Source organism: Leptopilina boulardi, unplaced genomic scaffold (genome assembly GCF_019393585.1).
Source record: "Leptopilina boulardi isolate dan_hultmark-lab unplaced genomic scaffold, ZJU_Lbou_2.1 LbouV2_333, whole genome shotgun sequence".
Classification (NCBI taxonomy): domain Eukaryota; kingdom Metazoa; phylum Arthropoda; class Insecta; order Hymenoptera; family Figitidae; genus Leptopilina; species Leptopilina boulardi.
In genome coordinates, this window is record NW_026137900.1 from 967,560 (window position 1) to 991,416 (window position 23,857).

The 23,857-nt window shown below is 24.7% G+C and overlaps 1 protein-coding gene across 11 annotated transcripts in view; it reads right to left on the reverse strand.

Annotated features, from left to right (window-relative positions):
* LOC127285523 (cell adhesion molecule Dscam2-like) overlaps positions 1-23,857 on the reverse strand; it is a 163,185-nt gene that overhangs the window by 69,452 nt on the left and 69,876 nt on the right. For all 11 annotated transcript variants that reach the window (XM_051311599.1, XM_051311600.1, XM_051311598.1 and 8 more), the window contains exons 6-9: positions 16,622-16,865; positions 15,501-15,705; positions 4,188-4,484; positions 2,132-2,242 (exon numbers count right to left, since the gene is read on the reverse strand). In XM_051311599.1, the coding sequence (XP_051167556.1) occupies positions 2,132-2,242; positions 4,188-4,484; positions 15,501-15,705; positions 16,622-16,865 (857 nt within the window). The remainder of the gene's footprint in view (positions 1-2,131; positions 2,243-4,187; positions 4,485-15,500; positions 15,706-16,621; positions 16,866-23,857) is intronic.

A 23,857-nucleotide genomic window follows, 5' to 3' on the forward strand; every position in this document is an offset into this window, starting at 1 on the left:
AAATCTTTTAAAATCCAATTATTTTCCAAATTTTCAATTTAAAATCACATAAAATTCAATTATTATCCGAAATTTTAATTTAAAATCAACTAAAATTCAAATATTTTCCATATTTATCTATTGAAAATTAACAAAAATTCAATTATATTCCAAAATTTCAATTCCAAAATCAACTAAAATTCAATTATTTCCCAAAATTTTAATTCAAAATCAAAGAAAATTCAATTACTTTCCAAATTTTTAATTCAAAATCTTTTAAAATTCAATTATTTTCGTAGTTTTCAATTTAAAATAAAATAAAATTCTTCAATTATTTTCTAAAATTTCTATTCAAAATTAATTATCCAAATTTTCAATAAAAAATGAACTTAAATTAAATTATTATTCAAAATTTCAATTAAAATTCAATTATTTCCCAAAATTTCAATTCAAAATCAAAGAAAATTCAATTATTTTCAAAATTTTCAATTCAAAATCAACTAAAATTCAATTATTTTCTAAATTTAAAATCAAATAAAATTTAATTATTTTCTAAATTTTCAATTCAAAATTAATTATTAAAATTTTCAATAAAAAATCAACTAAAAATGAATTATTATCCAAAATTTTAATTGAAATATAATTATTTTCCAAAATTTCAAATCAAAATTAAAGAAAATTTAATTATTCTAAAAAATTTGAATTCAAAATTAATTGAATTTTCAATAATTTGAATTTAAAAGCATTTAAAATTTAATTATTTCTAAAATTTTCCATCGAAAATTTTTTGAAATTTAATAATTTCAATTATAACTCTAAGGGAATTCAATTATTTTTAAATATTTTCATAATATTCTTTGAAAATTCAACTATCTGAAACCATTTTTCAATTAAAAATGATTATCAAATTATTGTATTTTGTCTGTAATTTCTAATAAATTTTTTAGTGAAATCATATAAAATTTTAATTAAAATCACTTGAAGTTCAATTAATTTCTAAAATCTCAATTTTAAATCTTTTGAAAATTCAATTAAATTTAAAAAATGTTTTCCAAAAAATTTTTTGATAAATTATTTTTAGTTCTGTAAAATTTTATTATTGTTTGAAAATTAACAATATCTTTTGAAATTTAATTATTTCTAAAATTTTCAAGTTTAATTTGACACAAATTTGACATGTCATAAGATTACTATTCAAAAAACACGTGAAATCATAAAAGACCAACTTCAAGTTAGGACAGAAGGACAGACCAAGCATTTTATTATTATATAATTTTTAAATTTTGTGTTACAAAAATTTGGATGAGGGAGGATTAAAATTGCTATCAAAATTATGAAAATAATAAAAAATGTTTAAATTAATTTAAATAATCATTTATAAATAATTCAGTAGTAAAAGTAAATGTTTAGTCAAACTCGTTGAATTTTTTTTTGTAATTTTATAAGTAGAACAAATTATAGTATGCCTATTACTATTTTTTTAAAATTTTATCAAATATTTAGTCGGACATTCTAATTTTGTCAGTAGTACATGTCAATATTTAGTCAGACTTTTTGCATATTTTTTTTGGTAATATTATCACTAGTACAAGTTGGTTTTAGTCAGACATAATAAAAAGCAGAAAAAACAATGAAACAATTAAGTCTATTGAATTGGTCAGATTTTTAAATTAATTAAAATTCCTTTAGAAATAAAAAGTGTTTTATTTTCAAATTGGACTTAACTTTTAATTCCTTTATTATTAAATAAATAAATTCAATTAAAGTCAATCAAGATAAAAATTATATCAATTATTGTTTCGAACAGTAAAGCGCTGCCAATTTATTTATTTTTAAACCTAATAATAATTTAATTTAATTTTAATAGGATAATTTTTGTATTTAATTTAATTTTAAATTTATTTTATTCTCGAGTGAGAGGAGATTTCACAATAGAGCATTATAATTCGATGCCAATAACAAAAATGGGAGGTAAAAAGTTAGGAGTAGAGAGAGCAAGAGAGAGAAAGAGAGAGAGAGAGAGACTTTCAAGATTTATCTTGGACATCTCCAATTTCTCCTTTTCAAACGATAAAGTACGGTCTACAGGAAGGATACGTTTAAAGCAGAACTCGGTAAATTTAAAACGAAACGATCGAATAGGTTTTCTTACCTTTTTCCCATATTATAGCTTCAATTGGATACCCGGCGACAGGGCATTTGATGTATAGTTGCTTTCCAGCCACCGCTGAAATAGTTGGCATTTCTCTCACGTACAGTAATCCTGCAATCAGAAAATTGCGTGATTGCTTCGAACATTATCAATGCTCAGGGAAAAGAAGAAAACGAGGTCGGGGAATGTCGTCGAGCGACTACGACGACGACGACTTTGTGTAAAACCCAAGATACTTGAGCTATTTTATACCACGACTTCCGTTCAAGGCAATCATAAAAATTCGATTTATATACTCATTTCAATAAGAGCTTTAGCTAAATTATGTTTCTGACACCATTCCTATATACAATAATTTTAATTTTTTTTCTTTTTCTTTTTTTAATCAGATTTCTTGTCTTTTGATGTTTTAAAAAAAAAAAACATAATTTCATTTTTTTATTTTTCCTATATCCGACAAGTAAAGTATTTGCTCTACTTGGAAAATGAAAATAAAATGTCTGATCATAATGGAACTTTTCTACTTAAAATTAAATTTACAACGTGTAATAAAACAGTGATTAAGTGAAATAAATTTTTGATTGGCAGTCAATTTAGTATCATTTAACATCAAGTTCAATTTTTTTCTTTTTTAATTTTCAACTTGTAAGTCTGATCATAAATCGTCTCTTCTACTTATTGGTGGAAAATACAAAAATATCTAGTGGAAAATTTTTTTTATGTAAAACAAATAGTAAATTTCTAAAATTTATTTTTTTAGGAAATTTTATTTTCTTGAATTTAATTAGATGAAATTTACATTTAGCCAAATTTATAATTTTTCGAAAAGTTTTTGACAGAATTAATATTAATAATAATAATAATAATAATAATAATAAAACATCCGTCAAAAAATTTTTCTGCTTCAAAGGAATTTTAAAAAGAATTTCGATAATATTCAAAAAAAAAATTGGTAAAATAAAAAGAGGGTATGGAGAGATATTTTCTATTTCCAGAAACAGTTTCGACATACACTTTCGTTAAATATGGTTGCATGTCCAAATAAAAGTTATTCTTTTCTAAAAACCTCTTTGTATAATAGTTCGATTTACGTGATAATATTTTTCTTCTCTATATAGTTATACATACACGCATTAGGTTTATATATAGGTATAATATACAAGCCAGTATTTTTCTATATATTTACATAAGATTTTCCTAAAAATTCGCAAAAGAAAGTTACTTTTTTTATCTGTACTCATCTCCACACCCTTTCCGTTTTTATGAGGAAAAAATTTCTAGTCATCCAATTAAAAAAAAAATGTTTCTCAAATTGATTTGAAATTTACATAAAAGTTAGTACTATCAATAAGTATTTCACCTGCATAAATTATTATTTTATCAAAAACTGTAGAAAGCGATTAAAATTTTCCTCAAATATGAACAGTGAATTTTTTTTTTTTTGAAAAATCACTTTTGCATAAAGGGATGAAAAAAAAATTCAATCTATTTTCGAAAGAATTTCTCCTGCATTTATTACAGGGTGTCTACTAAAAATCTGAATTAAAATTCCAGGACTTTTCAGGACAAATTTCTTATTTTTCCAGGACATTAAATTGGATGACTTTAAGGAATAAAAAAAATTTTTAGTTTAACTATTGTTTTCAGAAATTATTAAAAAATTAATTAATTACTTAAGTAAATTTTCATTTTACTTATTTAATGAATTTTTTTTTTAACTTGATTGACAAAATTAGAGATTTTTTTTGAAAATTTAAAAGCAAAATATAAAAAATTCCAGGACAAAAATTAAAATTCCAAGACTTTCAAGGACATTTTTTCAAATTCCAGGACATTTCCAGGACTTCCAGGACTAGTAGACACCCTGAATTTTTTAAATTATGCAATGTTTTTCAAATTCAAAATAATTTACCTCATTTTTTAAAAAAAAATCAAAAATAAATTTCTTAATGATCACATTTTTTTTTTTTTTTTTTGCTATTGGATCACTTGAGAAAATTTGCCCCACATATACATAGTATGTGATTTTATACGTTTATTGAAAAACGATTCTCACCGTAAATATTCAGCCGGGCAGAATGTTTTGCCTCTCCAGCTTTACTGCTCGCCGTGCATTCGTATTCGCCACCATCTTCCGGCTTCACTGACGAAATGTTGACATGGGAGATTACATCTCCGTACACAGTAACGTATTGGCCAATGAGAAGTCTGTCGTTTTGCGGCAGCGGAAATCCATCCACGAGCCAGGAAATTTGCGGCGTAGGATTACCCGCTGCGCTACATTTCAGAGAAACCGATGGACCTGGTTGCATTGTCTGTTCAATGAATCTATAGACCAACTGTGGCGCGATCTCTGTTAAACAGAAAATCAAAATTCCATTATTTAATCATAAAATCATTCATCCATTATTACATTCTCCATTCTCTAAATATACAACACTGAGAAAAATGTTTAGTCAGAGCAATCAAAATTTGATTGGGCCAAAAAAAAATTTTGTATTTATATTTAAGCAACCAAACTATTTGAGTCAATCAAAAAATTTGGTTGAGTGTTTTTTGTTGGCATACCGAAAATGTTTGGTTAGCTCAACCAAATTTTTTTAGGTTAGATCAACAAAAATGTTTGGTTGATCAAACCAAGCGTTTTTTTTTGTAAAATTAAAAATTTTATTCTACCTTTTTTCTTTTCTTTTTATCTTTTTTATTTATTTTATTATTTATTTATTATCAATTTAACATTGAATTTATATTTACACTCAGAAAAAAATTCGTTTGAAGCAACCAAATTTTGGTTAAATGAACAAAATAAATGCATTGATATACAGTTAACCAAACATTTGGTTACATAAACCAAACGTTTATTTAGCTCAATCAAATTTTTTCTTTGTTCAAAAAATTTATTAAAATAAACCAAACAGTTATTTAGATCAAATAAATTATTTGGTTGTCGCAACCAAATTTTGGTTAGGACAAAAAACGATCATTTGGTTTTTTAGACCAAACTATTTTGTTGTGTTAACCAAATTATTTTGTTGCCGTAACCAAATTTTTTGTTGGAATTTAAAAATATTCAACCAAATAATTTTGTTGCCGTAACCAAATTTTGGTTGGAATTTAAAAATATTCAACCAAATAATTTTGTTGGCCTAACCAAATATTTGGTTGAGATAATTCTACGACTTTGTTTCAGACAACCAAAATTTGGTTACAAGAACCAAAATTGCCTCTATAAAATTGCTTCCATAATGAAAAAAATTCATAATTTCTTTGTTCTATTCTTTTAATATTTATATAACTAAAAAGTTAAACATTTTTTTCCAATGTAAAATTTTCCAAAAAAAAAGAAATAAAATTATTTTTAAAATATTTAAAAAAATTTTATTTTAAAATTTGAGAAAAAAAATTTTTATTTATGATATAATAAAATTTTTTATTTACGTCAAATAAATGGACTAATAGTTGCCTCTGATTGTGAGACAAATATACGTTCATTTAATTCATATATATATATTATATATTTGGTTAATAATATTTAAAAAAAAAATTTAATTTGTTATAAATTTTAAAATGTTTATTTTAAAATTTGTTATATTTTATATTTATTAATTAATTTGTAAAAGAATGTATAGATATAGGTAATTCCATACGTTGACCTATACTACTGAAAAAGAATTGTGATGAAAATTTAATATTAAATAGTTGTATAAAATGTGTGTTATACTTTGCAATATTTTTTTTTGCATATTTTTCAGATGTAGGTTATTACGTACGTTCACCTATACTACTGAAAAATACAAAACCATTGTAATAAATAGAAAATATAAAAATATAGAAAATGTATTTTAAAACTCGTTATATTTTGTGTTTGATAATTTTATTAGTGTAATTCTATACGTTTATCTATACTACTGAAAAGTATTATCATAAAAATCTAACATTAAATACCCTTGTTAATATGTATTTAAAATATATAAAATAAATAATAAAATACTTTATTTTTATCTTTCAAATATAGGTCACTCTAAACGTTGACTTTTACTACTGAAAAGTACTGCAAAAAAAAATTTAAGATTTAATAGTCTAGAAAATATGCTTTAAAATTTGTTACAATTTATTTTTTTTAAACATTTTTCAGGAATGTCATTGTCATACGTTGACCTGTACTACTGAAATTTTTTTTCAAAATTAAATAGCCTAGAAAATAAGTTTTTAAAGTTATACTTTATTTTTCCCCATTCTCTCAAATGTATGTCACATACATTGACCAACACTACTGAAAAGTACTATCAACAAATATTAAAAGAAATATTTTTCAAAATTCGTTATATAAGATTTCAAATATATTTTTTCATAAATATTTGCTTATTCTTTCAAATATGACAATTTACACGTTGACCTCTACTACTGAAAAGTACTACAAAAAATGAAAATTAAATATAGTCTAGAAACTATGTTCTAAAATTCGTTATACTTAATTTTTTCATTCTTTTATGTAAAAAAATTTCGTCCGTTGACTTATACTACTGAAAAATTAACAGATTATTTTAACTTAAAAAAGCAATATTTGTTTTTAAAAAAAAATAAAAAATTTGGGAGAAAATTATATAAATTTTCATAAAACATTAATAAATATATAATTATTGTTTAATTCTTAATTGAAAATGAGCTTGTTTTTAAAATAATAAAATCCCGTTAATTTTATATTTAAAAAATAATAAAAAAATTTTAATTATAATTTAACCTGGAGAATTATCGGCTCTAAAATAAGCTTTCTCCACAAAATGATTAACATCCAACGCAATCAGTCCGGAAATTGATTTTGTCGTTTACTAGACATATATATATATACATATATATATATATATATATATATATATTTAAATATTAATAAACAGAATTATATAAGCATAACTTCGATAAAATATCTTGATAATTCATAACGTATTGATATTTTATAAAATATTATCTATTTTTTCTTTTTTTTTTAGTGAAATTTTCTATCACAATTTTTATATTCCTCGCGCTCTGATTGACACATTAATTACTCCAACATCATAAAGCTTAAATCATAAAATAAGGTCACTTTAGAAAGTTTCTATAATGATAAACGGAAAATTTTAAATATTATTTTACCCAAACGATTAAAAAAAAAGAATAAAAATTTTGCAAAATTTTTTCCTCAATATTTTTATTTCCAATTTTTAATGGTCATTTTAAGGTTTCACACACGGGGTGAATTTTTATTTATATTTGTTTGTAAACTTGAAAAAGGAAAAACGAAAAAAAACAACAAATCCAAGTTTTATTGAGGATATTCTACACGTGATTGAATTTCTCGTGTATATATATATATATAGAAGAGAAGTCAACTATATATTTTTGGGATTCATTCAGTAACAGAAAACAAGTATCGGGCATGCGCCACACTAAATGAACGCGAATGAAACGTAAAGTGTAACGGCGGTAAGCCGATAATGAACGAAAAAAAAAATTGACTTAAGCGAATAAAAAAAAAAAAAAGGAAATAAAAAAAAACGGAAATAAAAAAAATTCCTACTTAGAGGAAGTTTCATCATATCGAAAGAAATCAATACACACTGGCAATGCCCATCCGTTAGTTACCATATACCTAGGAGCAATTTCCAATTAACTTTCTTTTACCCCTGCTTTTATAGCCCGAGTCGTTTTCCATTCTCAAGTGCATCAATTGCAGGAATTTTTTCTCTCTACAAGAAACCTCTATTTTTATTCTAGAGATATTGCATTGTTTTGCACTGATAATTTCCTCTCTCTCTCTCTCTTTCTCTCTCTTATCGATTTGAAGTGAAAAAAAAAATTGATGCACAGCTTTGACGTTACCGCGTTTTCAATTTGTATGCGCTCGTGTTCTTCTAGAAAATTGATTTGCTAACTTTTTTTTTTCCTTCTTTTCTATAACGATTTTTCTTCAAGAATATATATATATATATATATATATATATTCAAATATTGCGGAAATAATATATACACAGAAAAAATATTCAATTCAATCACAAAATTAGAAATTCATTATAAGAAAAAAAAATTAATTAACGGATTTAATTATAGGGATTTTAATGAAATCATTAATAATAGATAAACATCGATTATTGCTTGTCTGTCGCAAAATTGAACATAATCCTTGTATAAATTATTACAGCTATATAATCCTATTCGTACAATATGGCTAAAAAGTAATTTCTGTCAAATATAATAATTCAAAAGCAGTCTCCTTAACTAATTTTTACGTATAAAATTAGTTTTTTTAAAAAAATACGATCCTCAACTAATTTTTGTCTAAATATTTATATTTTTTTCAAAAAAAAAATCTTAATTATAAAATCTTTAATTAATTTTTATGTTAAAAAAAATTTAATTTTCTTTTTAATTTTATTCAAAAAAAAGTATATATAAAGTATAAGATTCTTATCACTAATTATTGTTATCTGAAAATTAATTTTATTTAATTTCTAAAAATTAATTTTTTGCGAATAATTCTAAACTATAAGATTTTTTATAATCAATCAAAGTTGCGGAAGAAATCTAACTTAAACACACTTTTACTATCTGATAATAAAATTACAAGAACTTAAACTGTTTTGTCTGAATTAAAAAATTTCAATTTACTCACTGTACAATAATTAAAAGTATAGTTTTAATTTAAAAAGTTTTGTTCTCAATTGTCTTTTACCTACTTATATAAAAGAAAATTCAAAACCCTTTTGTCTCACTGAAATTGACTTTTCTCATTCTTATACAAAAAGACACTAATCATGAAAATTATATCTGTCTGACGGAAATTGACTTTTACTACTTTTTAAAAATAACAAAAATTAACTTTTCCCACTGTATAAAATTATCTCCAAATAGCAAATCGAGGTAAAAAATGTTGTAAATAATTTATTTGAAAAAAAAAATTTTGTACCTGAAACTTGTAAAATTCTACTTATTTGAATTTGTTTAAATATATATATTTAAATATACTTGTTAGTATGTAATAAAAAATGAAATTTTCATACACTCTACACACGATCAAAAGACGATATTAATATTCTGAAAAGGGCCGTGTAAAATCTCTTAAAATTAATTAAAGCAACTTTAAGAGCTCGTTAATTTTCCAGAGCGAGTTAGTTTAAAAGGCAGTGTACGGCTTTCTTCTCAGCTAAACTGGAAAGCTGGAAAATTTACAAAGTCAAAAGTAAGTATATTTCTCGCAAAGGCCATAAGGAAATTGGTATATAATACTGCGGGGGGTATGGAATTTTAAAATGATTAAATTCTATCTTTACAACTGTGACAAGAAAACGAGTGCATTAAAATTAAAAAAAAAAAATTAAATAAAATACCATTTATTTGAAATCAAATAACTTTTTTTCTATTCTTATATTTCTATTATCAGTAGTAGAAATCAGTTTTAGTCAGACATTTAAATTTCCTATTCTTTTTTGTATCAGTAAATTATTTGATATCAGTAGTTCAAATCAGACTAAATATTTCAAATTCTTAGAAATTAATTAAAAACCGATTATTTGAATCAAATGAATTTTTTTCCAATATAAAATTGATGATTTGCGATGATTCAGAAGCGAATAATAATTCTATATATATAGGGGGATAAATTACTTTGCACCTTCGACGCGAGTTTGAAGAGAGTAATCGGGGAGTTTGACAGAACATGATAGAAGCGCACCATCATGCAAAGCATCGCCAAAACCACGAGAACCTCGTTAGCGTATGCAAATCTATGGTCTAACTCTCCCAACGAGCTGCGGGCTATATGCAGCCTAAACTCCTATGTCCTTTAGAGCTTTAGAAATCATAGAGCCGAGAAGAATCTTGATACTAAATTTAATGACTTTATATATACCTTCTATATATATACATATTGTAAACCAATGGCAATTTCACTTTGAAAATCGTAATGCTACTTTGTTGTTTAAATTATAAGAAGACCTAGAGATGAGAAGAGCATTTTGTCAAAGTTTACCAGAGTGTGAATACGAAATTTATGCTTAAAGCTATATATCCTTTTGATTTATGAATTTCGAGACCTTAGTTTGGCATTCAACAATAGTTATATATGTGCTTTCTAATTTCTAAAGGTATTTCTCATACATTTCTACATTTTAAGTGGCATGTAATATCAATTTCAATTGCCAAAACGAATATGGAACTATAATAATTCTGATATTGAACTTGTTTTTATCAATTAACAATTTAAAAATTTTTTTTTAAAAATTCCTAATTTTTTATAAATAGTAAAAAAAATTATTGAAATTTTTTTGTATAAGTAGTAATAGACAATTTTTTTTTATGAAAGTAGTAATAGTCAAATTCAGTCAGACATAAATTATTTATGTTTAAATTATTTTTGTTTATGTATATGTGACGTTTAAGTAAAAAAAGTGCTAACAGTAGTAGAAATCAGTTTTAGTCAGACATACCAAATTCTTATGAATTTGATGCCAAGTAGTAAAGGAAAGTTACAGTCAGACATTTTAATTTCTTTTTGGTATCAGTGAATTCTTTAAACTTGATATCAGTAGTGCCAGTCAGTTTTGAGTCAGACGAAACGTTTTAAATTCATATAATTTTTTTATAAGTAATAAGTACAGTTTTAGTAATACAAAAATTATTATAACTATTCGGAATTTATTGTCAGTAGTAACGACCAATTTTAGTCAGACTCCAATTTTTTTTTATTCATATAAAAAATAGTATCAGTAGTGAAAGTCAGTTTCCGTCAGACATATTTTTAGAAATTCTATTATCAGTAGTGAAGGTAAATTTTAGTCAGACTGTACTCTCTGTCGTTATTTTAATAATAATTTTCCACTATCGAAAAATACTATATTTTTTCCTAAAAAGCTCGATAATTATAACATTGATTTATCATCATTAATTACTAAATGCATTATTATCAATTTTCACAATATATTTTTTTATAAATTATAACTCATTGTTACAATTTAATAACAATATGTATGAAAAACAAATTACGTTTATTATTTCAAAAAAATATTTCAAAATTCAATATTTAATTAATACGAACAAAAGATATTTCACCAATAAATATTGTATTTACTCGTTTTTAAATATATATTTGTAAACATTTTAGATACCGTTTTTTTTTAATATATCTGCTATCATCTGATGAAAATTTGCAGCAAATATAATATAATGCCAATCATTAGATAACTCGAGTCACTAAAAACGATGATTACTTTAAATAAAGGAAGATTGAATAGAAAGAAACTTTCTCGATTAATCAAAATGTCTGGCGATTCCTTTCTATTCTTTTGTCGTGAGCGATCAAATAACAAGACTAACTTTAATCTACGGTGACATGCTCGACGAAAATGAACAAAAGATTCAAATTAAACTACTACTCTTCTTCATACTGAAAAAGCATTATATAATAAGTAGGTCTTTAAAATCCTTTTCATCTTTTATCGAAAACAATGATAATTAGACTTTAATCGGTGGCAAAATATCATTTTTCATGTGAAAAATAAAAAAAAACGATTAATATTATTATTATAATTCAAAAAATTAGTGTTCAATAATTTCTCATTTATCAATATATTAATAATTTTTTATTTCTGATAATAATTTCTCATGAAAATAAGTTCAAAAATAAGAGATATTATTAATTGATATAACAATTTATTAATAATTATAAAAAACAAAAGTTTAAAAATAAACTGTAATCGACAAATTGTATTTGTACACGTAAACAAATTATTTTCAAAAATGCAATCAAATTAATTATTTAATTTAAGAATTTTTTTTTTTAAATCAAATAATTAAAATTTAAAAATTAAAAATCCATTTAAACCAAATAAATATTGTTAAAAATAAAATTAAATTCAACATAATTGATGAATGAGAAATTTATTGAAATAGATGTATAGATAAAATTGAATTCAATATTTCAATTGAATTACAAGAAATTATTTTTAAATAAAAATGGAAAATTCATTATAAAATTTAATAACAAATGTCAAAAGTCAAACAAATTGATGTTAAAATAAAAAATAGAAATTCAATAAAATACAAAATTCCAATATTAAATTACCAACAAGATTAAAAATAAATAAATGAGAGATATTGATTTTAATAAAATTAAAAAGAAGTGTTGAATAAAACTAGAAAATTGTTGGCAGAGGATTAGAGGATTTTTTTCACAAAAAAAAACAAAAAGAAAAGAACAAAAACCAAAAATGGATATAGAAAAAGAAGATAAATAGAATAATCACTCGACGCAAATCGTTGCAAAAGAAAAATTTACTTTGCAAACATGTTTTACACTTTTAGTATATTTCTATTTTTCAAAGTAAAAGCAGGTAATAAAAATTAATGTAATTTTTAACTTTCAACAGCCACGCCAATATGCATGAAAAAGAATTTTTCTATTTTCTCATAATTTTGCAGAAAATATTCCTCGATACTAATTTCAACGTATAAAATTCAATATATTCTACTTTTTGCATTGGATAAAGAAAAAAAATATATAAACAAAAGGCAAACAAAAATATTTTACAAAGGTAATACAAATTTTTTTTTTTTTTAAATATACAATAGTAAAAGGAACAATGTAAAAAAATAAATAATTTAAAAAAAAATGAACAGAAAAAAAATTTTCAAGTATTACAAAATATCATATATAGTGTAGACAATGCGCGATATAAAAAACACAATTTTAAACAAATATGTGCATACGAATTACTCGTTCGAAATATGACATTTATGCAAATTTTTCCATTAAATCGCAAACAAAAATGTTTGAAAGAAAATGGAAGTGCAGTGTAAATAAAACGTTAGTTGATGAAAGTGAAACGTTGACGATTTTTCTATATATGAAAAAAAAGAGAGAGAGAGAGAGAACAAAAAGAATCATGAAACGGGTTTAATAAAATGGAATTGTGTCGGAATTGTACTGAAAATGAGACTTCATGTATACCATAATCTAGGTTGAATCTCGATTAAAAAAAGAAAAAAAAAAAGTCAACGACCTATACATTCTGGAGAAAATTCCTAGTATAGCTCTGTAAATTGCTGTTTTAAAATTGACATTACACAAGCAAACGCCAACTAATCCACAGAGGCACACTAAAATTTCACAAAAATTTCTCATCTCCACACATATATATATATATATATATATATATATATATATATATATATATACAAGAGAGAGATTCCCATCTCTCGACTTTATTTGCATTTGCAAAGTGCTCGCACCACTAAGCCAACTTTCTTCTAGACTATATAATGATTTCCACTAACATAAAAATTAAACACTATTTACTCGACAAAGAAACGAGAACTATAATTTTGCCAACATAATGAATTTTATAATAATAATTTTTCTTTACAAAAGAATCCTTTGTATCAAAAGAATATTAAAACTTTCAAAAGTCTCATTTATTTCAATCTTTTCGTTCGAGAGATTTCCATTATAATTGTATACTAAACGTTTTCAAGCATTTTATTACATTTTAATAAATATTCCAAATAAACAATTTTATAAGCTACATTACGATAAAAAAAAATAAATTTAAATTCAAAACCTAAAAACTAAAAAATAATTTTAAATAATTGTTGCGAAAATTTTAAACATTGCTTTTTAAGTCATAAAATATAATTTAAAAATTTAATAATTAAAATTAAAAAATATAAACCCGAATATAGATATAATTAGTGAAGTTTATTTTCATCTTTTTTCGTTTAGATATATATATATATATATATGATAAATTATTATTCCACACGGATGATTCTCTCGAAAATGATGTGCCAATTAGTTGCTTATTCCTGGGTTGTAATTTATCACGGAATGCAGTTTATGAAGTTCAATTGTAAAGGATTAAATTGAAAAATATGAATTCATGTATCACTGTCACTTAACTTTTGAAAATTACCTCGACAATTGTTATAATTATTTATAAAATTTCAAAAATATTTTCTAACACAAAGATTGAAATAAATCAATAATTTAAAAAAAAGTTATTAATTAAAAATTAGAATTACAAATTTCAATTTGTAAAATAATATATAAATTACAATATAATAATAATATTATATAAATAATAAAATAATATTAAAAAATAATATTGAAAAAATTTTTTTAAACTTATTTATAACCAATTTTATAAAAAAAAAAAAAATAAATACAATTTCCGTCCATAATTAATAAATTAATCGCATTTTTTTTTTTTTTTTGAAAATTCAATTAAATAAATTGAAATACTTTTGTAATTTGTGAAAAATATATAAAAATTTCTTTTTCATCGCGGGGGCTTTCGGGTGAAATATCGCAAGCCGAGAGTACAAAAATCTAAACGTCCTAATGAAATCTTCCGTTGTAATCACGTTCAGCGTCGAGTGATTTGCAAAAAGGCATTAAAGGAAGAATACAGAAAGAAAGAAAAAGAACGAGATTACTTCGAGAAAATGAGAATATTACGGTAAAAATTTTCTTTATAGGTTTAAAAAGCAAAATATCTTTAGAATCTCAAAAAAAAAGGAAAAAACAAATTTTCCTTAAACTCAAAAGAAAAAATTAATTTTAATCCAAAATTCTCACATTTCACACTCAATAAGTATTTTCCACCGCAAAAAACTTCTAATTAATAATTTTTCTACATTAATTTTTTCTTTCCTATTAATCCTATCCTATTATTATTATTACTATTATTATTATTATTATTATTATTATTATTATTATTATTATTATTATTATTATAATTATTATTATTATTATTATTATTAGGTTTCAAAAATTATTTTGTCCAAGTAAATATTTAATTGATAATAGTCAAGTAACCGATTATTGGAACCAAATAAATTTTTTTTTTTCACTATAACAGTACAAGAAAATTTGATAAATAAATTAAAAATTATATATTTTTACTTTTTTTCCTCTTCCTTTTTATGCCAATCAGATAATTTTGTTATCCAATTATTATTTTTTTATTACCGTGGGGCAAAATAAATTATTTCTAAACATTAATAATGCATTCTATTTGAAAGAAAATATAAATCTTGGATCACAATAACTTGATGTGTATTTAAAAAAAAAAAAAAAAAAAAAGAAAAAAAAGCAATACTATTCAGTTAGCTATCGAAAGAAAAGTATGAAAGCTATGTTAAAAGGAAGTAAAATATTCAGAAAAGAAAAACGGACCCGTTTGATCGATAAACGTTATAAATGTAAAAGTAGGTCGTTTCAATTCCTAATGGTAAAGTAAAGGAGAATAAACTCCTCTTGCAAAATGGAAAGAGTGCATCAAGTCCATCTTGAAAGATCCTCGACTTTTAAATTTTAAATAACTTGAAAAGAACGTACCGCCCAGGCGTAATTCCGCAATTCCCTGCGCCATCTCATGTTCATTTCTCACAAAACACTGGTACATTCCACGGTCTTCGCGTGCAACTGACGTCACGGAAATTCGTTCCCGTGAAACTATTCTTATGCGGGCACCAGTTCGCAGTGGTTGACCATCCTTCAGCCAATAAAATGCAGCTTGAGGAAATCCACTCGCGCTACATGTCTGAAACAGAAGCACATCCTTTCAGCTTATCTCGAGAATATAATTATTCTCTTCAATTGCTTCTAATTTATAGAGAGCAAAAAGAAATCAATTCATTATTTTCTATTTCAAAATTACTTCATGAAATTAAAATTTATTTATTCCCTATTAATAAAATTAACAACATATTTATAAATAAAGATTATTTTTTTCTAAAAAATATTATTATAAAAAATTGTACTACTCCAATTATAATTAAATCGTACCAATAGTAAAATAACATAATTAGAATATTGTCAAAATGAAAATTACTTCTTTTTCTCACAGGAATCTCACAAACGATGCAACAAAGTAGGAAAAAAGAGTGAGCAAAGGAAGTTTAAGAAAGACGTTATTCAAAAAGGTAATTCAGGAAGAGACCCTTAGGAGTACTTTAATTTTTTCCAGCATTACAACTGTTCCGCACAGAAAAAGAATCTCTTTTAAAACCAATGCAATTAATAGCTTCAAAGGTTCCATTTTTTTTTTTAAGTCTTTTTACAAAATTAGTTACATTAGCAAACCTTTTCTTGTTACTAAATTATAGAAAATGGAAACGATTGTTCTATAAAAAAAATTTTTTCTTCAATCATATTAGAACAAAAATTTATCATTACATTTTGATAAAGGTAATCATATTTCAAGGAAATTTCTTAAAACACAACTTTTTTTTAAGTCCCCTGACAAAAGCTGCATCTGAAAATGGATTTTTCACGACATCGTAAAAAGTTCTTTTTTTTGTTTCTTAAAAAAGAACTTCTTCAAGCTTAAATTTTATATAGAAGTGTTGTCAAAACTGTGAAAGTTTTTACAACTGATATATATATATATATATATATATATATATATATATATATATATATATATATATAAAGGGGAAATAAAAATAAAAACTTACCAAGAAAGCAGGTTTACCAAGATCTACAGTTTGAATGGCAGGTTGAACGTGAACACTTAAGGGTGCAGATACTGTTAACTTTACTTCCATCGATCCACTACCTTCCGAATTACTGGCAGTGCACATGTAGGAACCAGCGTCTAATTCTTGGACGTTTTGTATAATTAATGAACCATCACGAACTAAAAAATGTCCCGACGATTCGTCAATTGGTTCATCTCTTTGATTTCGATTATAATACCACCTGAAAAACATAAAAAAAAATTCGATTTAGAAAAAAAAAAATTACTTTTGAGTAATATTTTTTTGATCAATTTTTCTTTTCGTAGAATAAATATTTACGTATTAAATAAAAAAAATATTTTTGTTAAATAAACATAAATAAACCCAATCAAAAATTTCAGTATTATACCAGAGTTAACTACTGGCGCAGTACTGGTTCAGTATTGGCTGCCAAGGTATTTTTGATTGGGATGTAATGTCATCCAATATTAATATATATCAACTTAAAATTTTAATTAATAACAGAAATATGTGCTCTAAATTAATTTTTTTTTTCAAACTTTTACGGAATTTTATTTTTTATAAAAATACTTCCTCAAACATTAATTTACAAAAAGTATTTATTTATATATTCCTACGAATTTTTTCTATTTTTTTTTTTTTTTTAATATAGCAATGGAAACGCTATTTCATTTTAGCAGCTGTTTAAATATTTGAATTGAACGTATATGTGTATTTATTCTGGTTGATAACATATACTGTAAACTCAATTTCTGTTAATGAAATATTAATTTAATTCGTTAAATAATTATTTAAAGAAAACTATTATTAAATACTATTCGTTTTTTAATCAAGTAAATTTTATTTATAATTATTTTTTTTATTTAATTTATTTATTAAATTTCGAAATATTTTCCATATATAAATTTTATTTTATTAAATAAAAGTAGCGGGGAAAAATGGTGTTTTTTTTTTTTAAAGGGTTATTAAAAACTTTACCTTGCGTAAAGTATTTTCTTACTTTTGTATAAAATACAAAGAAATGTTCTACCATATGCACTTTTTTATTAACGAAATTATACGCACATATAAAACTCTTTACTGGCCAAGGTGTTAGGAGTATAAAATATTCTATTTTTCCATCAAAATGTGAGGACATTTTTTTTTTTTTTTTTTTATTTTTTTTATGTTGTTGTGGAAAAAACGAGATATGGTAGAACGGCATTAATTGCTAAGACTGAAAAGAATTTCACTCAAAATAGCGCGGGAAAAGCCCCGCGGTAAAGGAAAATGTAGCGAACCTCGAGAGCTTCGTCAAACATAACGTGACCCAGCCGGAAAACTGGAAGCTTAGCGACTACTTTTACTTACTTAAAAAAAAAAAAAAAAAAAAAAAAAAATATTGTCGCTGATGGTGTTTATTAAATCACTGTCTAAAAATACCATAAAAAAAACAATTTGGATTTAAACATTTAGAAAAACGAAAATGTTTCGTTATTTCTCAATTTTTCTCAATTCTATGAAATATAAAAAATATCAAAGTAAATGTTGATTTTCACTCAGACATATGTCTTTTTTTGTAAATCCCAATCATAAAACACGCAAATAAAAAAGAGAAAAAAAAGACAAGAATAACAAAAAATGAAAATATAATCTATAAAAGCAGAAGGAATATTTGAATAGATTATAAAACCTGGAGGGCGTAACAGATGGTCGATTTCCCATATAAGCTGATTGAGCTTTCGCTAAGTTTCCCAAGCAATAGCTTGAAAATCCCGTTTTTTTCAAGTTTTCTTTTTTTTAATATTACTATTATTATTATTATTATTATAAAAAATAAAGTACAAAAACATCAAGTTTTTGCATTTTTCTCATTCTATCCATTATATAATATTTATATATTTATGCAATAAGGGAAAAAAAAATGTTTCAATAAAAAGAATTTTTCCGATATTCGACGAAAAAAAGCTGTTTTTTTTTTTGAAAAAATAATAATAGAAAAAAAAGAAGTGTGATTCCAAATTGATGAAGAAAATAATAAAAATAAGATTCATTAAAAATTTCCACCTAATGCATTTTTCATTAAACTTTTTAACTTTTTAAGAAACGATTTGAAAACTTATATACTTTTTTTTTCTCAACATCTTGAAGCAACGAGTAACTCTCCTTAATCACATCAACAACATTTTCTTCATTCAACGAACGTACCTATAAATCTTTCCTCCTACGTTTTCTACTTCTCACACACATATATACACAAAAAAAAAGTTCATTTCCCCAAACTACAAATCCCCTAACTTTTCGAAAATCAAGGAACCTCGTTTTCCCGCAATTCATTAAACCTTCCATCCCACATTCTTCCCTTATATTCTCTTCCTAAAGCAACTCTCTTTGGCAGTAGCTTTCAAATCCCAGGACACAACCAACGTTCCTAGGACAAAACTTTTCTATAGGTCAGACGAAAGAAGAGATGTGGTTGAGATCAACACACACACACAGAGAGGTGGAATAAATAATTTTGACTCAAAACCAGATGCAACTCAATTTGTCGTATGGCATCGCGTGGAAAAGAGATGAGAAGGAAGATAGAGAGAGGAGGAGTTTGTTATGGAAAGGAAGAAGAGAGGGAGAGAAAGGATAGAATGAAAGGTGGGGGAAAGTGGAAAAGGAAGATAGCAGAGAGATGTACGTGAAAGCGTATATATATGTATATATATATATATATGTATATATAGAGAGATCTGTATAGGTAGAGCAAACAAACCGACCGCTGATTACAGAGACTGCTTCTGACAGCCCATCAAATATTCCGCGTTTACGTGTACGTCGACGTCACTAGGTATTCCGTGCTTGTGTTCACCACCTATCCCACGTACCTACCTAGTTTCTCTACCCTTCATCCCACCTTCACCCTCAGACCATACTCCACAAGTTGACTCACCAAGGAGTCTGAGGGTTTACCGCCAGAACCAGTTCCATCTCGAACTTCTCTCTCACTACCGACACATTCCCTATATCCCATTTATCTCTCTCTCTCTCTCTCTCTCTCTCTCTCTCTCTCTCTCTCTTACTCTCTTCAATCTGTCTCTATATACATATTGTTCTTTTGTCGTTATGTCTATGTCATTCTTTTCTTCCTTCCCATGTACCAAAAGCATGTCATATTTCATTAACAATTGTATGAATTGTTTCTTTGAAATGTTGAAAATATATTTGCGATAAATGAATGAAACGTAGAAAATTTGTTCTTACTAAACATATATTCTTTGGTCGCTACAATAAATCTGTATTGTTGCATTCATTGAAAAAAAAAATTGATTCAAATAATCGATTACTTATTGCACTGAGAGAAAAAAAAAAGTTGCTTGCTATTACCATTTTTCAAATAACCATTTTTAGTTAGTACGTTACTTCAAGTAAATATTTATTTGGTTCAAGTAAAAAATTTATTTAATAATAGTAAAGTAACCGATTATTTGAATCAAATAAAAATTTTTTTTTCAGTGCACAAACAATATATTTGTGACTATAACAAAATTTTAGTTGTTACAAGTTTACAACAAAATTTTTTATTATTTATACCAATGATTATATTGGTAATATTACTAAGGAATTTGTTATTACAACAATACAGATATGTTGCAGCGACTAAACAAAATTTTTTAACTCCAAATTACAACAGTTAGTAAAACAATTTATTTTATCTGTACTGTATATTTTAGCGAAACATTTACAAGAATCAGTGAGGTTTTTTTTTATTTTATATATACAAGTAAAAACGGTAAATATTCGCGGAAAATTTTGAAAAATATTATAGGAAACTTATTTTTTTCTACACTAAAATAAACTTCAATATCATAAAAATATTATCAAATGTAGAAAGTCTGACTTAATATTTAGTTTTACTAATGTTGTTAATTTTTTATGATAATGTCTGACTAAACCCGAGTTTTAGTACTGAGAAAAATTATTAAAATATTTAAAAAGTCTTACTAAAGATTTCGTACTAAACACTGAAGAATTTGTACTACTGTTTTTTTACATTACACGTGTACTAGATTTTGTCTGACTATAACTAATTTATACTACTGATAAAATTACCTAAAAAATTGTACCATTGACAAAATTACAAACTTTTAGAATGTCTGACTAAATATTTAATTGTACTACTGATAGAATCATAAAAATTGATAAAGTCTGACATAAAATTTATTTTTACTACTGATTTTCAAATTTAATCATTATGTCAGACTAAAATCGTTTTGATCTACTAATAAAAGTACGAAAATTTTTAAAAGTTTTACGAAACATTTATTTGTACTACTGTTTGACTTTATTAGCTTTACTTTATTTCCTTTACTACTACATTTCTTATTAAATAAATTATAAAAATTTGAAAAGTCTGACTAAATGTTTACTTGTACTACTGATAGAATCATAAAAAATTAAAAAAAGTCTGAGTAAATATTTACTTGTACTACTGAGAGAATCATATAAATTGAAAAAGTCTAACTAAATATTTACATGTACTACTGATAGAATCATAAAAATTGATAAAGTCTGACATAAAATTTATTTTTACTACTGACTTTCCAATTTAATCATTATGTCCGACTAAAATCGTTTTGATCTACTATTAAAAGTACGAAAATTTTTAAAAGTCTGACCAAACATTTATTTGTACTACTGTTTGACTTTATTAGTTTTACTTTATTTTCTTTACTACTACATTTCTTATTAAATAAATTATAAAAATTTGAACAACCTGACTAAATATTTACTTGTACTACTGATAGAATCATAAAATTTTTTAAAAAAAGTCTGACTAAATGTTTACTTGTACTACTGAGAGAATCATATAAATTGAAAAAGTCCAACTAAATATTTACTTGTACTACTGATAGAATCATAAAAATTGAAAAAGTCTGACATAAAATTTATTTTTACTACTGACTTTCAAATTTAATCATTATGTCAGACTAAAATCGTTTTGATCTACTAATAAAAGTACGAAAATTTTTAAAAGTCTGACCAAACATTTATTTGTACTACTGTTTGACTTTATTAGCTTTACTTTATTTACTTTACTACTACATTTCTTACTAAATAAATTATAAAAATTTGAAAAGTCTGACTAAATATTTACTTGTACTACTGATAGAATCATAAATTTTTTTAAAAAAGTCTGACTAAATGTTAACTTGTACTACTGATAGAATCATAAAAATTGAAAAAGTCTGACTAAATATTTACTTGTACTACTGATAGAATTTAAAAATTGAAAAAAACTGACTTAAAATTTGTTTTTACCACTGATTTTCCAATTTCATCATTGTGTCTGACTAAAATCGATTGAATTTACTAATATAAGTACGAAAAAATAATTTCTTAATAAATTATTACTTCCACTATTGAAAAAATTACTAAATTTTAAGAAGTATGACCAAACATTTACTTGTACTACTGTTTTCTACATTACACAATATAAAGTCCTACTAAACCCGATTTATACTAATAAAATTACAAAAAAAATAAGAAGGTTCGATGAAATATTTATCTTTACTACTTATACCAATAAAATTGCTAAAATTACAGAAGTCTGACTAAAAATTTACTTGTACTACTGATAAAATCATTTTAAAGAAATGAAAAAGCCTGACTAAATATTTACCTTTACTACTGATAAAATTATAAAAAATTTAGAGATTTTCTACTAATTTTCCCAATTTTACATATACTCAAACTATCTATTTTCCTTCTCAACATTATCCCTCTCTCTCTCTCTCTTTTTGTCTATTTTCCTTCCTCTCATCATGCTTGCTTCCCTCCTCCCATACTCTAGCCTTATCTTCGACTTCACCAATTTCCCTCCGTAAATTCGATTATCTATAGATATATACATATATACGTACAAGCGGTCTATCCTTCTCTCTCTCTCTCTCTCTCTCTCTCTCTCTCTCTCTCTCTCTCTCTCTCTCTCTTTTCTCTCCTCTGTTAAAGCAGAGTAAGCAAGATCGAAAGGATGCGCTCCACGGGTTGCCAAACTATCTAAGGTCAATTGACTTGCGGCGAAACCACCGACCGATGTAACATCAGCATTCTGGAATTCACTCAGAGTGAACGAGACACTGATTCGGGCTTTGCGAGGATAAAAGATTTGTTGCGATACGAAATGTCCTGTTTGCACAGGAGGAGCTAGTTTTGTCGGTGAATTAGAATTACTCGAATTCTTGTATTTGTGTATCTATGTGTGTATGTGTATGTCAAGAGAGACTTTGGACTTTGTCAATTGAAACAGGAAAGGAAAACATTTGCCCGATTTCGAATTGATGGAACTCTGTTTGATGGTCGATATGGTCTTGCATTTAAATTTCGAGATTCATTTAAGAGAAGATAACTACATTCCTTCTTGATAAGAAACTATATATATATATTTTTTTATAAGAAAAAACTTGAAATTTTTTATTACTAACAATTTCTTTTTCAAAATTTTTTAAAACCTATTTTATATTTAAATAAAAAATATATATTTATTTTTCATTATTTAATATTATTAAATTCCAAAAAAATATATGTATATTTTTATAACAAAATACGATTTCCCCATGTCAGTTGCCTTATTTTATTTATAGAAATATATATATATATATACTGATTATAAAATATCCGATATGAAAATATATATATATGGCTAATAATAATGAACTGACAACAACATTTCCGGAAATATGTATAAATTTCAGTGAAGCATTTTTCTTTTTTTTTTTCTCTAATGAAATATGAAGATAGAGAAATAGAGATAAATATCATTCGGGTTGAAAATACAGACGTCCGGAACTAGCAAGTCGATGTACCCAACTGGGGAGCTGTTTTCACGTTCCCAGAGAATATCAAAGTGCATGATCCTCGAGGTGGATTCTATGTTTAAAATTAGCATTAATATGGAAAATAGAGAAACGAATGTCCCTCACAGCAAAGAACGAGTTACCTTTACTTCTCACATTATCTAATACAAACGCAATGCGCGCACAAGTACTTTCATTATTTTTCATATTGAGAAAAAATATATATTATATATTAAATTCATCTATTTAGAACAATTGCGGATTAACTCGACAAAAAAATACATAATAAAAATTCACAATATGGTAATTAATTTTGTTTCCATTTTGAATAACACATACATATATTAAAACATAATTAGGGATTGAAAATTGTAATTCAAAAAGGAAT